This window comes from Hippocampus guttulatus, chromosome 9 (genome assembly GCF_054856545.1).
Source record: "Hippocampus guttulatus isolate MCC_2025c chromosome 9, RoL_Hgut_1.0, whole genome shotgun sequence".
Classification (NCBI taxonomy): domain Eukaryota; kingdom Metazoa; phylum Chordata; class Actinopteri; order Syngnathiformes; family Syngnathidae; genus Hippocampus; species Hippocampus guttulatus.
Window position 1 is genome coordinate 17891850 of NC_141269.1, and position 13807 is coordinate 17905656.

The following is a 13807-nucleotide window of genomic DNA, read 5'->3' on the forward strand; positions in this document are numbered from 1 at the left end:
AATTTCAGTACAAGAAAGCCAATACAGTATAGTAGACTGTAAATCACTTAAGCAAACAAGTAAATCAACACTATGCAATTAACAATAACAAAATTTATTAAGAGTGGGTTTTTGTAAATACAGGCTTAATTTTTTTTTGCACATACAATATTAGTATGGAAACTTATTTCAATACCCAACCACTTGAAACAAAACCATTTTTACACATAACAAGCAACATTGTACATGCTTTTGCAGATTAGGGAATGGAAACAAAACTGCAAAGGAAATGTGAGATTCTAGTGTTGCCATATTTCTCAAACAAAAACACACAACAGGATATATATAAAAGCCTATCATACAAAGAGTCACTAAATTCGACATCTGACAGGCATGAAATAGAAGTAAAAGTCCAACAACACAGAGAACACTAGGAATGACCTCTACTCACACAACAACAAAAAAGTATGCACACATATGAACATCAGGCTATCTCATCGCCCGTCACATCAATTTCTCCTTCCTCGTCACTTTGTGTTGCATCAGTGTCGATGACGAAGCACTCGCGGTGCCAGTTGAAAGGCATTTTTTCTGGGGAGGAGAGCAACACGTCTACTTCGATTGTCCCTTCTTTGCTGCCTTCTGGGCTCTTTGGCGACCCAGTGGCAGCAGGTAGGCATGTACCGATTTGGGGGTTCCCGTTGGGCTCCAAAGGCATTTGATTTTGCCGGCATAGCTGCCTGTCGCTAGGAGAGCAGCCTGGATTGTCATTTTGAGGCGGCACCACAACAGAATTCAATTCTGCAAATCAAAGGAGAACAAGCAGTCAACTTTCCTGGTGACTTTTGTATAAAACAAAGTTCATTTGCAACAGCAGTGGCCACTGGTTTTGCCTTCCTCATGAATTGATTCCCATATGTTGAATTGCTCCTTTCAGATGGTCGATATACCAACATCAGTGACTGTTTACGCTCGCTGTCCAACATCCAACTTGAAACCGTTGTGCACTTTGCACAAGAGTGTTCTTCCCTTTGCGGGCAACATTATATTAGTAAACTAATAATTTTTTTTAATGCATTTTACAACTTTGCACATTCAACATTTGCATCTATGTGGCTTGCCATTTTTTCACAGATGAAGATTGAAGATTCACAACATCATCAAGAATAAAGCAGGCTCTCAGAGTTAAAAAACGAGTGTGCGGATTTGTTGCCCAATTCATATTCCACAAACGCAATATGAACAGAATGCAGGGTTTGGAGTTGTGGAACCGCAAAAAAAAACATTAAGAAATGTTTTGACTTTCCCCTTGAAAAAGGGCATAGAGTGGTACCTCTACTTACGAACATCTCTTCATACGAAATGTTCAAATTACGAAGCGTCTCAACAGGAAAATTTTGTCTTTTGTTACGAAAGAAATTTCAAGACACGAAAGGTAAAAATACAGTATGGCCAGGTCCTCACAGCTCCAAGTTTCCTGAACGCAATATACTTAGAGCTGCTCTGCCACTGGCTATTACCGAGCATCATCCTGGCATCCCATTGGCTAAGAGGGACCTCGACCATATGTGTCTATGCGTGTAGATAGATACATATGTGTCTATGCAGCGCGCTAGTCATCCGCCCCTCGGGGCACAACTTGTTCCGATAGTTTTACGTGAATGTGAATCACCCAGAAAAAGTGTTCAACAGTCGGGCGATCGCTCACAGTGCTGATGTTTGGTCTTTGTTGACATCAATTAGTTTCTTCTAGTTTTCCTCACCACCTTGACTTTCACAACGAACACATCGGAAAGCAAAACACAGAAAACATGTATAGTAGTACCTTGCATGTGGGTCGTCTGTGTTTGGTCCCCCTCGGACTGTTGAGGAAATGACCTCTTGACCACGTGCACCGACGGATGCGCGTCACTTAAGACAGCCTTTCTAGAAGAGCTCCCCAAGTCTTTCTCCTCGGTCGATTCGCTGAGAGTGGGACTGCCAGTTTGATCGACAGCAACACTAACGCTGGCAGAGGATTCTTCCTGAAGCTCAATAACATCAACGTCTTCAAGATCATCTCGGCTTTCATTTGATTGCGTTCTTAAGTTGTGGGCCTTCAGAAACGTCTGTAATTCCTTGAAAGCAACCATTTGTTTGGGCTTATTGATATCACTAGGCTGAGCAGCGCTTTTAACCCTTTTCAGTGTAACCACCTCCTCTCCTTTTCCATTCCTCATTTTGGGGCTTTTTCCTTTTGCTACGTTACTCTTTCCCAGGTCGATCTTTGACAATTCTTCTTCAATGTTCTTCTGGTTGTCACTCAATATGACAGCAGGGGCAGTGTTTGGAGAAAAACATGCCTTCCTCTTGTGTGACGGTCTCCCACGTTTCCGCTTGAAGAGACAGACTTGGTTTGATGCAACAGAAGGTCTCAGGGCCTCAGAGTTTGTATCTGGGATACTTTGTGGGCATGTGACACTCGAAGGCACTTGAGCTGTTTTCATAAACGCCCTGGTCTTGAGGCGGGTTTGGCATGAGCTCACCGATTTGGAACGTACAGTGGTTCTGCTTCTCTCTTTCAGATGGTTCTTTGTGGTTGACTCTTGGTTCCGTTTGGCCGAAAAAATGGGTGGTAATTTTTCAGAACCTTTGGCCAGATTTCTTTCTTTTGCCAGGACATTGTTTCGTGACATACTAACTGAGCAAATGCTCATGGTTGTTTTGCTTTTAATTCCATCCCAGATTGAACCGGTGGCATCTTGTGGATAATCAATGCAGACTTTCCTTTTTTTAGGAGGTGCATTACCATCCATAGCAACAGCATTTTTACGTACTAAAGTTTTCTTTATCTTCTGGGGGTAGGATTTCCTCTCAGCAGCAGTTGGACACACTCTCACCCTGTTTTTAATACAAGGTCGGGTGCAGCTTAGGCTTTGCTGTGGTTCATACACCGGCTTTTTCAGGCATTGCATTGGCCAGGAGTTTCGATGTGCCTTCAATAAAGGGGGCTGTTTATGTTCTCCGTGAGCAAGTGGAAAAATCAGTAATCCAGAATGTTCTGGGAGCAAAGGTCTTGCACAGTGAGACAACTGACAATTACGAGCGACTGGGTCATTCATTCCTACTGAAGGGAATGACTTGATTGGAGAAAGGCACCTCGGGAGCCGCAAATCGTTCAACCAAGGCGGCGAAAGCAAAGACAAGGGCTGCCGCTCCGGGACTGGTGGGTAATTTCGATCATGGTGGCTCAGTCGATTTGTTTGCCTCACTGAGCTCACGGAGGATGGATCCAAAAGAAACGGTTGATGTGGGATTTTCACACCGCTAGATTCACCAAGTGGCACACTTTTGGAGTCGAGTTGTTTCTGAGCTGTAAAGAAAAGAAGAACCCCCCCCCCCCAAAAAAAAAAAACAATCAGTATTGTTCAAAAAAATAAAATCAAATAAAAATCTTTGAAGAGTGAGTAACTTACAAAGGCAGCAGCAACATAGAACAGCAGCAGTTGTGTGCCAACAACCCGAGAATTGGTTAAAATACATAATACACATACATATTCAATACACTCATAAAAAAAAACATTGAGACACTGGCAATTGCAGTACACTCACACCCTCGCCTTGTTGTTCAAACGGTTGAGCCGACTGAACACATAATCACACTATTTGCATTACAATTTACTGGTAATATAATAATGGAATTTTAGGATCCAAGAAGACAAATCTTGCCTGATCCTAATCAAATTGTGAAAACATATAATGATTGCACAGTGACAGAAATGAAAAGACTCCATTGATAGTTGGATGCCAGTAACAATATCCATGATTGGGATAAGTAATATTATTAAAATAAATATTCTACCTACATGTCTCTACAGCAGGGGTCGGGAACCTATGGCTCGCGAGCCATATATGGCTCTTTTGATGAATGCATCTGGCTCACAGATAAAAAAAAAATTCTCGCTTGTTTATTAATGCATCCATTGATCGATTTTTCACTGCTCATTTCCTGTTCGGGCTGCAGTTGGCTCCAGGAGCCATTTTGATTGGATGATACTGGCCAACGTTGCCGTTGCTGTGGAAACAGGTATACGCTCCCTTTTGAATCAACCCGCTCGGCCATTAGCTCAAAGCTAATCCTAAGCGAATAAGATGGCGAAAAGAAAAAAGATGACGAGTTTGGTAGACTTCAGGACGAATGGACCGAAGAATTCGCCTTTGTGGAGAGAACAGTTTCTGCGGTGTCTGATTTGCAATGACAAAATACCATCGATGAAACGTCGAATGCAGAGCGGCACTTTGACACGCCCCATGCTACATTAGCATCAAAATACTGTGTGAGTGACAGCAGAAAGGAAGCGTGCAAGCTACTGGGCAGTGTGCAAGCTCGCCAGCAGTAACTTCGCATATGGACCCGGCAAGCTGACTTTCATTCCAATAGTTTTTAATGGAAAACCATTAATGGTGAGTAGTATCACAAAATTATTACATTTAGAATACATTCAGAGGCTTATTATACTGACATTTTGTGGAAATCACTTTTAAAATACAGTTTATATATATATATATATATATATATATATATATTAGAGCTGTCAAACGCTTAAAATATTTAATTAAAAATGCAACTGTCATAATTAACTCAAATTCACAAAAAATTAATCGTGATTACTCACGCATTTTGGTGCAAAATGCAAATATTTACTGAAATAACAATTTCGATTTTCAATTTTACATGAACATTTTTCACTTGGAGCAGTTATTCACACAATCTCTCACACAATATTACTGTCCATCAACAACAGTGAAAAAAATATTTTGTCACACAACAGCTGCTTTAAAAGCTCTTTTTATGGAATCAAAACAGAGCAATATAACATTATAAAGTGCACATCTGAGGTAAACTAGTACTCAGCCTTTAGTGGATTTAAGCCATGGTTGCATACTTCGTTTTTCTCAAGTTTACTTTGAACACAGCAGTCAGGCTATATTGATTCTGTTGGTCCTTCTTGCTCAGAAGTCTCTCTACGGTTTCGTGTAGACATCATTTCGGATGACTATACTTGGTTAGATGACAACACCGGAGACGTTTTATTTTCAGCTAGGTCGCTACCACTGCACCGCTGAACTCTTTACGTGCCTCAGCGCACCGTCGCTGTCAGACTAACACAGAGAAGCTCCACCCCGCTTTATTTATATGGCCACGGAACACTGCAACCTTCCACACAAAATAGTTCCAAACAAGTAACAATCGCGTCAGTGGCATACATCGTATTCGACAGCCTACCTGCTCTTGATTCACCAGAAGCTCATCAACCTAGTCTCTTATTTCTCTCCCGAAACAGTGTCTTCTCCGCTACGTACAATCTCTGTACACAGCTAATGGAGGCTCTCGCTGGCAATCCGTAGTGGAGTCGTTAGATGCAATGCGAATAATTTCAGCTTGAGTCGAGCTGTGGACAATGTTGACAGGCTTGCATGCAGTAGCCATACATTTAGCTATGGCTTCAGCAAATTTGTTCTTTGTCGTGTTATCCATTTTCTACACTTTGAAATGATCCACAGCTGTCTGTCTTAGACGAGGGGGCGGAGTACTCACATCAGCTCTGTGCTTGGCCATTATGTGGTATTCAGACTAGACGTGCTATGATGATAGCTCAGTTTACGACTGCAAAACATCCAGGTAACTTTGGTCTTGTCAGTGGAACAATCTGGCAATTAATAAAAAATAAAAGTAAACTTTCCATTCATAAACTCTTTAAGTATCCGTTTTCAGTGTCTCGTGTTGCCGTGGCTGGCAAAACAAACGTGTGTGGACCTAGTTCTAGTTCATGTTGTTTTGTTTCTGGTTTACTTATAGAGCAAAGTAACATCCGCTGTGACGTGTGCCGCGTTAATCTCGCGAGAATTTTTTTTATCCCGTTCAAATTTATTTAAATTAATGCCAATAAAAACGTACAGCTCTTATACATATATATATACAGTATATATGGCTCTCATTGAAAAACATTTCCAAATATTTTGCTTTTATGGCTCTCTTAGTCAAAAAGGTTCCCGACCCCTGCTCGACAGTATCTATTCTTGTGCCTTTTATACAAATCGGGAAGCTGTTGATAAGATTTACATGGAAAAAAAAGATCGAGACTTCAATTGTTCTCATCATATACAGTATGCCCGCTGTATGACCGTGGCGGTTTAAAGTGCCCGGATTTTCATTTGTGCTACTGCGACGTGCAGCTAAGACCCAGAGCATTTCACTATTCTGCAAACCACAGATGGGAAATAACATGCTACAATTACTCCGTTAAAGTTACTCAAGAACATTTTTGGGTAGTTTTAATGCAACCTGCGTTTTACTTTTAGCTAAGTATTGACGTTTGGAAGATACGGTACTTTTACCCTGCTACATTAAGCTTGATTCCGCACACTAGTTTTATTTACCAGCCAATAACTTGTTGCACTCTCTTTGGTTTTGGCTCATCAGAGAGACTTTCGCATTTGGTGCTGACGACGAGTGAAGTTTGACTCTATTTCGCCAATCAAATGGCATCAGGCAGTCACATGACCACACCCAACATTTTTGCAGACCTTTCAAGGTGACTTGAAAATGGAGGACAGAGAGGCATTTGAATCGTGTTAACATTTCAGACTTCATAAAACAACAGCTTTAGCATGCGTTGGTTGTCTGTGTCTGGCCAAACGTCAAAATTTCAGCCCACTCCTGCGGTAAGTTGGCAGATGTTTTTTTGATGTCTTGGTAGTGCTTAGGTAAACATTAGACCGACTTTATGGTCAGAAGTAAGTTTTTGGGATTAAAAACTGTACTTGTAGCCTCTTTCTCTATCTCTCTCTCACACACACACACATGCACACACAAACACGTAACCATGGGCTCAGATTTGAAGGTGCTTATTTTAATCCCAACCACTTCACACTTGGCTGCAAACCGCTCCAATGAGAGTTGGAGATCGCGGCCTGATGAAGCCAACAGTACCACATCATCTCCAAATAGCAAAGTTACAACACTGAGACCACCAAACCGGACCACCTCAAAGCTTTGGCTGTGGCAAAAACTTCAGTCCATAAAGGTTATGAAGAGAATCGGTGACAAAAGGCAGCCTTGCCGGAGTCCAACCCTCACAGGAAATTAGTCCGACTTACTGACGGCAATGTGGTAAAAACTCGGTCGTACAGGGAACGAACAGCCAATATCAGGGAGTTTGGTACCCCATACTCCCAAAGCAACCCCCACAGAACTCCCTGAGGGACACGGTCGAATGCTTTCTACAAGTCCACAAAACACATGTAGACGAGTTGGGCAAGTTCCCATGCCCACTCGGCCACACTCCCGAGGGTATATAGCCCCACAAGATCCAGAGCCTTAAGGAACTCCGGGAAAATCTACTCCACCCCCAGAGACCCTTCCACAGAGGAACGTTTTAACCACCTCGGTGACCCCAGCATAGACTGAAGCCATGTACATTCTGCATTGTGTTCTTTGGCACGAGTGCCCAATCCAGGGCTGTTCCCCAGTCACATCTGTGGTCAAATTTAACTTTCAAACAGGATCTTTGTAATGTTTAGTTATGGAACTCAAGCAAACCATTCTTACTCCAAGCAGCTATGGTGTTTATCCAAGTATTAAAATTCTATGCCATGTCTCTTATTTCATTATTTAACCCTATTGTCACTGAAATGCCATTTGAGCGGGCCAAGGACACAAAACTAACTGTTGCGCTATTACACTCGGCTCCTTGGAGGTGACAGCATTGAAACGAATTCAATGATCAATGATGTGGAAGTATTACCCATTTAGTTCTAGTTCATGTCAATCCACTGCTACGGTTTCGCGGTAGCGAGATGCCACGGGTGGACCAACATCAGGGTTCGATGCAGGCTTGCTGTGCGTGTGACATTTGCCTCCTGCTTCTTCTAGAACAGAAGTGAACTCAACATTTCCAGCATTCTTCAGTTCTTTGAGTTTATCAACTGAATCGTGGCCGAACTGCTCATGAAGTTTTTTTACAGCTTTTGCATTTTTCATCAGTAATATTTTCTGAAATAGCAAGCACCATTATTCATGTATGCATCACTTGCGGATTCTTTTTCTGATATACAGTATTTGTACAGCAAATGTCATGAAGAATGTAACTTCAAAAGCTAACAGTTGTTTCAACAGGGCTGTGGTATCTTGCTTCAAATCTAGCATAGCCCCTGCTCTCTTTCGGAAACCTTTACTTGGTAGCAAGGGAATGTCTGATGGAACCACTTGTGTTTCCATGCATCATTTTGTTGTTCGTATATTTGCTGGATTAAAAATAAATAAATAAATTCACAAATCTTCCATCTTTGAAAGGCTTGCTGCTTTCAATGCTTGTCGCTTTTGGCGTTTCACTTTCATCCAATCCCTGTAAATAGTTCGAGTCAATTTTCTCCACAGCTTCAACCATGAATATTTCTTTGGAAAACAGCGTTGTTATAATCATATGCCTGATCACTGCCCTGACTTTCATTTGCCATCTGTACATGTTCTTTCTTGTGAGGACAGTCTTTTACGAAGTGGTGTGTGCTCTGAGAAAAAAATGTCCTGTTCCCAAATCAACTTCGTCATGCCATTATCCTTGTCATCATCTGCTTGTATTTCCAGATTTATGTCCCTTGCTCCACTTTTTTTTTTAATCCAAGTCCGTCACAGTTGTCAGCATTTCCACTTCATTTTTCTAGTTCTCACAGGACTTTCCTTCATCAAAGCCCGAGAGCAATCTGTAGTCGTTAGCAGCTGCCATCCTCTGCTACCATGTTAATCTCCACTGATAGAACACATTCTAGTTGTTTTGTCCAGAACCATTATTTGATGCTGTCAACAGCTTCACACAACCACTTGCTCAATAACAATAAAACATATAGCAGACTCCTCACTCATGTCATCAGTGTACATTCCCTCGTAACAAGTTGATAACTGCTGTAAACAACAGAATAAACAGTAAAATAATTTAAACTTACTTTTCTTTCATTAAGACAGGGGTACCACCAATTCTGTCCATGTGTACAAAAAGTAATGGCCGGGGAAATTCATAGTACAAAGTACATAGTTCTTTGAAAGTTTCCAGAAATTATCTTCAAATATGTATGATGTATTTGGGGGTGTGGGGACACTGATGTCAGGGTGTTAAAAACAAATTAATCATCCTGGCAAACAAAGTCAAATGAATGAATGAAATCCATGTTCTACCTTGACTCTTTGTTTGTGGGCAAGAATGTTTGGCACTTGTCACTTAAAATACCGTCAATATCACCGCACACTTTTTTTGTCAATCAGCATTACATGATTAAATGATTTCCATTCAGAATCATCACGTCAGATTAGAAACAGTTGAAGAAAATGAGAATTGACAGTTATCTTAAAAAATAATAAAAATACACTTAGACGTGTAAGCCTGCATTCTCTTGTGGCTTCAAAATCTGTTTAGACTTTAGCACCACAAACAATTAAAGACTACAGCAAATGTTAAAATTATGAACGAAATTAAACGAATTACTGGTACATAAATGCTGCTCTATTTGTGGCTGTGGTATATGCAGCAAACAAAACCTTTGTTTGCAGCTACAAAAATACACAAGTGTTGAGTAAAATAATGGAAAAGCATGCATTCAAATACCTGTGTTTGTTGATGTATGGGCACTTTGTTCCGCAATGTTCTGGAAATGTTGACATTCGGCCGAAGGGGCAGCTGAAGGTATTTTACTTTGCCCTGTGTCACCATCTGGAATTCCCAAGTCAGGCAGAATGTTCAGACCCATCATGATGTCCTCCAGCAACTTCTGTATTTGCTCATCAGATTCTTCTGCAAGGCCCTGAGGCTGTGGAACACATGCTGGCAGAGGCGTTCCATTTTGGTGTGTAGCACTATCATCAATGAAGTGATGTGACGGTCCAGGTATAGTATTGAGGTGGGATGGAAGTTTAGTCGAGTAACTGGGTTCAGCTTGTACAACATGGTGATCTGATGTCAGAGCTGCAGTTGGGTGTGCCTCCTACAAAGAGATAAGGACCAATAAGACCAAATATAAAGAAATCTATCCATCCATCCATCCATCTTCTGATCCGCTCATCTTCACGAGGGTCGCGGGGCGTGCTGGAGCCTGTCGCAGCTGTTTTCCAACAATCGGCGGGAAACTCCCTGAACCGGTGGCCAGCCAATCGCAGGGCACACATAGACGAACAACCATCCACGCTTACACTCACACCAAGGGACAATTTAGAGTGTTCATTAACCTGCCACGCATGTTTTTGGAATATGGGAGGAAACCGGAGTATCCAGAGAAAACCCACACAGGCAAGAGGAGAACATGCAAAGTCCACAAGTTTTTTAATTTTTTTTTTATCAGGGTTCATTTGAGATTGCAGAGACGTTTGTCAGAACCATGCAAACAGTTTTTCCCATCCCCATCAAATTTTGAGAGCCCTGATGGTTGAGCGGCATTTTCAAAGAGATATGGGTTTACATTGTAGGTACCTACCAAAAACGTTAGCCTAATGTTACTTATTCACTTGATCGGCTACGTTATAATGTAGTCATTGGGAACTCCGGTTCGTACAGAGCCATATCCTGCCTGTTTTAGAGCTTTATTTACTCCAACACACCTGATCTAATTGATCATGATCGTTTCAGGCGTCTATTGGAGTGCTGAAGAGATGATAGATTGAATCAGGTGGCTTGAAGTAGAGGGGGATGAAAAACAGGCAGGATATGTCTCTTGAGGAAGCGGTGTTTCCTACCTGTCATAATGTCTTGGCAGAGAAGCTCAAACGTTTCCTCCTTTGACAAAGACTTGCTGACCGGAATAATGGAGCAAATAGGAGGACAAGAAAGCAAACAACAGCACAGTGAAAAAGAAATATACTGTTTGGCAGCAACAACCTGACAGTTACATCAGATTAACCAGAGTGAAAGAGAACAGAGATGTTGCTCAATTAAAGCTTGCTGGGAAAAACTAAAACAAAAGAAAACTGCAGTTGGCGGGTCAGGGGTATTTCTGTTACAGCCTTGTATGTTGATGCAGAATTCCTCTTCAGCTCCCAAGCAGTTAGATAAACTGGTATCTCACTAAAAATTCCTCTTCATTATAAAATTACAGAGTATTGACCCTGCCTATCAATTTTGTTTGAGGTTTAAATATAATTTAAGATGGAAATATGAATAGAAATTGCGCTTTCGAAGTACAGTAGTAAGTACATTTCATAATGAGACCTAATGATTTTCATTTCTTGGCAACCAGCAGATGGAGCAGCTGTAACAAATAAAGAAATACCAACAGGAAGAAAGGATGGCCATTTTAACAAACAAAGCAAAAAAATTTAAGACCATATCCACCTCAGCACAGACTAGTGTGTGTGCCGAAACTTTAATACCTACTGTATATGGTACAGGCTCGCTGGTTTCACACATTTGAAAGATGAAATTTAAAGAATTTGTCGATTGCTGTTAACTTGTTTTGTTTCAGTTGCAATGTTTATTTAAATGTGAGGCAGGTTTTGCACTGAGGTTAAGGTTGCTAACAACCAGTCCTTACCATTGTGGGTCTAGAATTGCGCCCACATATTGAGGGATAAAAGCTATTCTTGTGAAATAGAATCAACAATTTTCTTGAAGGGCGGCCCGGTAGTCCAGTGGTTAGCACGTCGGCTTCACAGTGCAGAGGTACCGGGTTCGATTCCAGCTCCGGCCTCCCTGTGTGGAGTTTGCATGTTCTCCCCAGGCCTGCGTGGGTTTTCTCCGGGTGCTCCGGTTTCCTCCCACATTCCAAAAACATGCATGTCAGGCTGATTGGACGCTCTAAATTGTCCCTAGGTGTGAGTGTGGGCGTGGATGGTTGTTCGTCTCTGTGTGCCCTGCGATTGGCTGGCAACTGATTCAGGGTGTCCCCCGCCTACTGCCCGGAGATGGCTGGGATAGGCTCCAGCACCCCCCGCGACCCTAGTGAGGATCAAGCGGTTCGGAAGATGGATGGATGGATGAATTTTCTTGAAAGACTCAGACGATAAAAGCAAGCTTCGTGAGTCTCTTACACTGTGTATTTTACCTGAGATAAAGGGGTGAACCCTGACATTGTCTCATCCTCATCTTGAATGGACACAACCTCCCATAATTTTTCTTTTGCCTTCCTCCTCCTCAGCTTCACCTGCAAAGTATCCACACACTAGTTTACGTAGCCTAACCCAAGATGAGGATAAAAATGTGTGAGAAAGTGCACACCCACACAACAAAAACAAAATTAAGACATGACCTGAGTCCTAAAGGCCACGCGCGTTACAGCATATCCTCAAGAGCGCCTTTTACAGATTTCTCTACTCCAACACCCCTGTGTTGCAGTGTATCAAATTTGAACAAAACAAAGTGAATTTGTCATCTGTCAGTTTCCAAATTGAGCAAAGTGTATTTAAGGCTAAAAAATGTAAAGTAGTAAGTAGATGTAACCAATGCCATTCTACATACTTAGACCTGAATAGTGTTTCAAAAACCGTGAGATGCAGGGGTTGCAACATTCACTTTTACTTCTCTGTACCTTAAAAGAAATGTGTGTTGACTCCATTAGTTTCATCTTGGCCAGGTTCTTCTTTGCTATCTTGGTAAATGCAGGCCTCCTCTCTGTTGAGTTGGGATTTTCATCTTCTGTCATCTTCTTTGTTTCATCTCTGCTTGTCTTATTCTGGTACTTTGTTTGAGTCAGCACAAGGGTACTGCCACTAGAATCAGAACATCCATTCTGAAGCCTCTCAGAGAAGGAAGTGTGATTGCTTGAACTACAGGACTGATTCCTGTACACTTCGCCATTTGAGGTTGGACTTGTAGAGGCAGAGGGTTGGTGTGAAATAGATTCACACACATCTAAAGGGAAGTTTTGGGATTGAAATGTGAAGTGTTCCGGAGTTTCTGGATGAGTGTGATTGTCTAATGGAGTTTGTGTCCCAGTGGATACACAACTTCTCTTCTCTGCTGAACAATGTGTATCTTTCTGTCCTGCCACCTCAGGATGCACGTGTGCATCTTTCCTCATACTGCAATTAGCACACTCTCTGCCAGCAACTGTTAACGTGCAACATTTACTGCAAATCCCGACCTGATTCTCCTGGATTTCCAAGTCCTTTGCAGCCTCGTTTCTCTGTCTCTCTATGAGGGGTGTGATCCCAAACTTCTGGACTGCATCCATCACATCATTCTGTTCCACGCTTCCATTTACCTCCAACTCCCCTGAATAGAGTAGACCAACGAGCTTCAAAAGGGTGTGGGCCTTCATAGACTGAAGATGGAGCTGGCGTTTTTGCCCAGATGGAGGAGACGGTGTGGATGACAGCTTCTGAGATAAGTAAGGGCTAAAAGCAGCCAGAACACAGCTGTGGGTGGGCACTGAAATACCTAAACAAGAGAATGACGAATACCATTCAATCCAATTGCTTCAGACTCTGATCATTGTAAATATATTTGGGGGGTTTTGTTGTTGTTTTTTTAACCCTCTGGGTCTCACCCTCAGTTTGCAAAAGTGTATCACAGAACTCGGCGCGGTTTTGTTGTCTCTGGAGCTCTCCAAGAAGCTTCATCTCATAGTCCCGCAAATGGTAGTGCTGCATGTTTCATTGGCAATGGAGAGTTGCTTGGAAACCTAATTAAAAGCAACCACACAGTCAGTCTTTTACTTTCTAATTTTGGGCCCGTTTCTATTTTGACGCGATAAAATATGCTCCAATCGTGTGAAAATGACCCGAATTAAAATGTCATTGGCCTCCATTCTGAGCAGGTGGTTAGCCGCCGTCCACGTGGTCTTCGTGTAAAATTTTGAATAGTTATCA

At 41.9% G+C, this 13807-nt stretch overlaps 1 protein-coding gene across 1 annotated transcript; it reads right to left on the reverse strand.

The window, feature by feature from the left end:
* Window positions 1–463: 463 nt before the first annotated feature.
* Window positions 464–13588, reverse strand: LOC147200645 (uncharacterized). Its single transcript, XM_086119191.1, has 6 exons — window positions 13486–13588; window positions 12526–13376; window positions 12043–12141; window positions 9618–9993; window positions 1805–3331; window positions 464–780 (listed from the first exon to the last, which is right to left on the reverse strand). The coding sequence occupies exons 1-6, from the start codon at window positions 13586–13588 to the stop codon at window positions 464–466; spliced, it is 3273 nt and encodes a 1090-aa protein (XP_085975317.1).
* Between the last annotated feature and the right edge of the window lie 219 nt (window positions 13589–13807).

Coding starts and splice junctions, on each gene's coding strand:
- LOC147200645 (XM_086119191.1), bottom strand. CDS start 13,588: ATGCAGCACTACCATTTGCGGGACTATGAGATGAAGCTTCTTGGAGAG. Junction 13,377..13,485: donor TACACTTTTGCAAACTGAGG/GTGAGACCCAGA, acceptor TCTCTTGTTTAG/GTATTTCAGTGCCCACCCAC. Junction 9,994..12,042: donor GGTTCACCCCTTTATCTCAG/GTAAAATACACA, acceptor ATCTCTTTGTAG/GAGGCACACCCAACTGCAGC.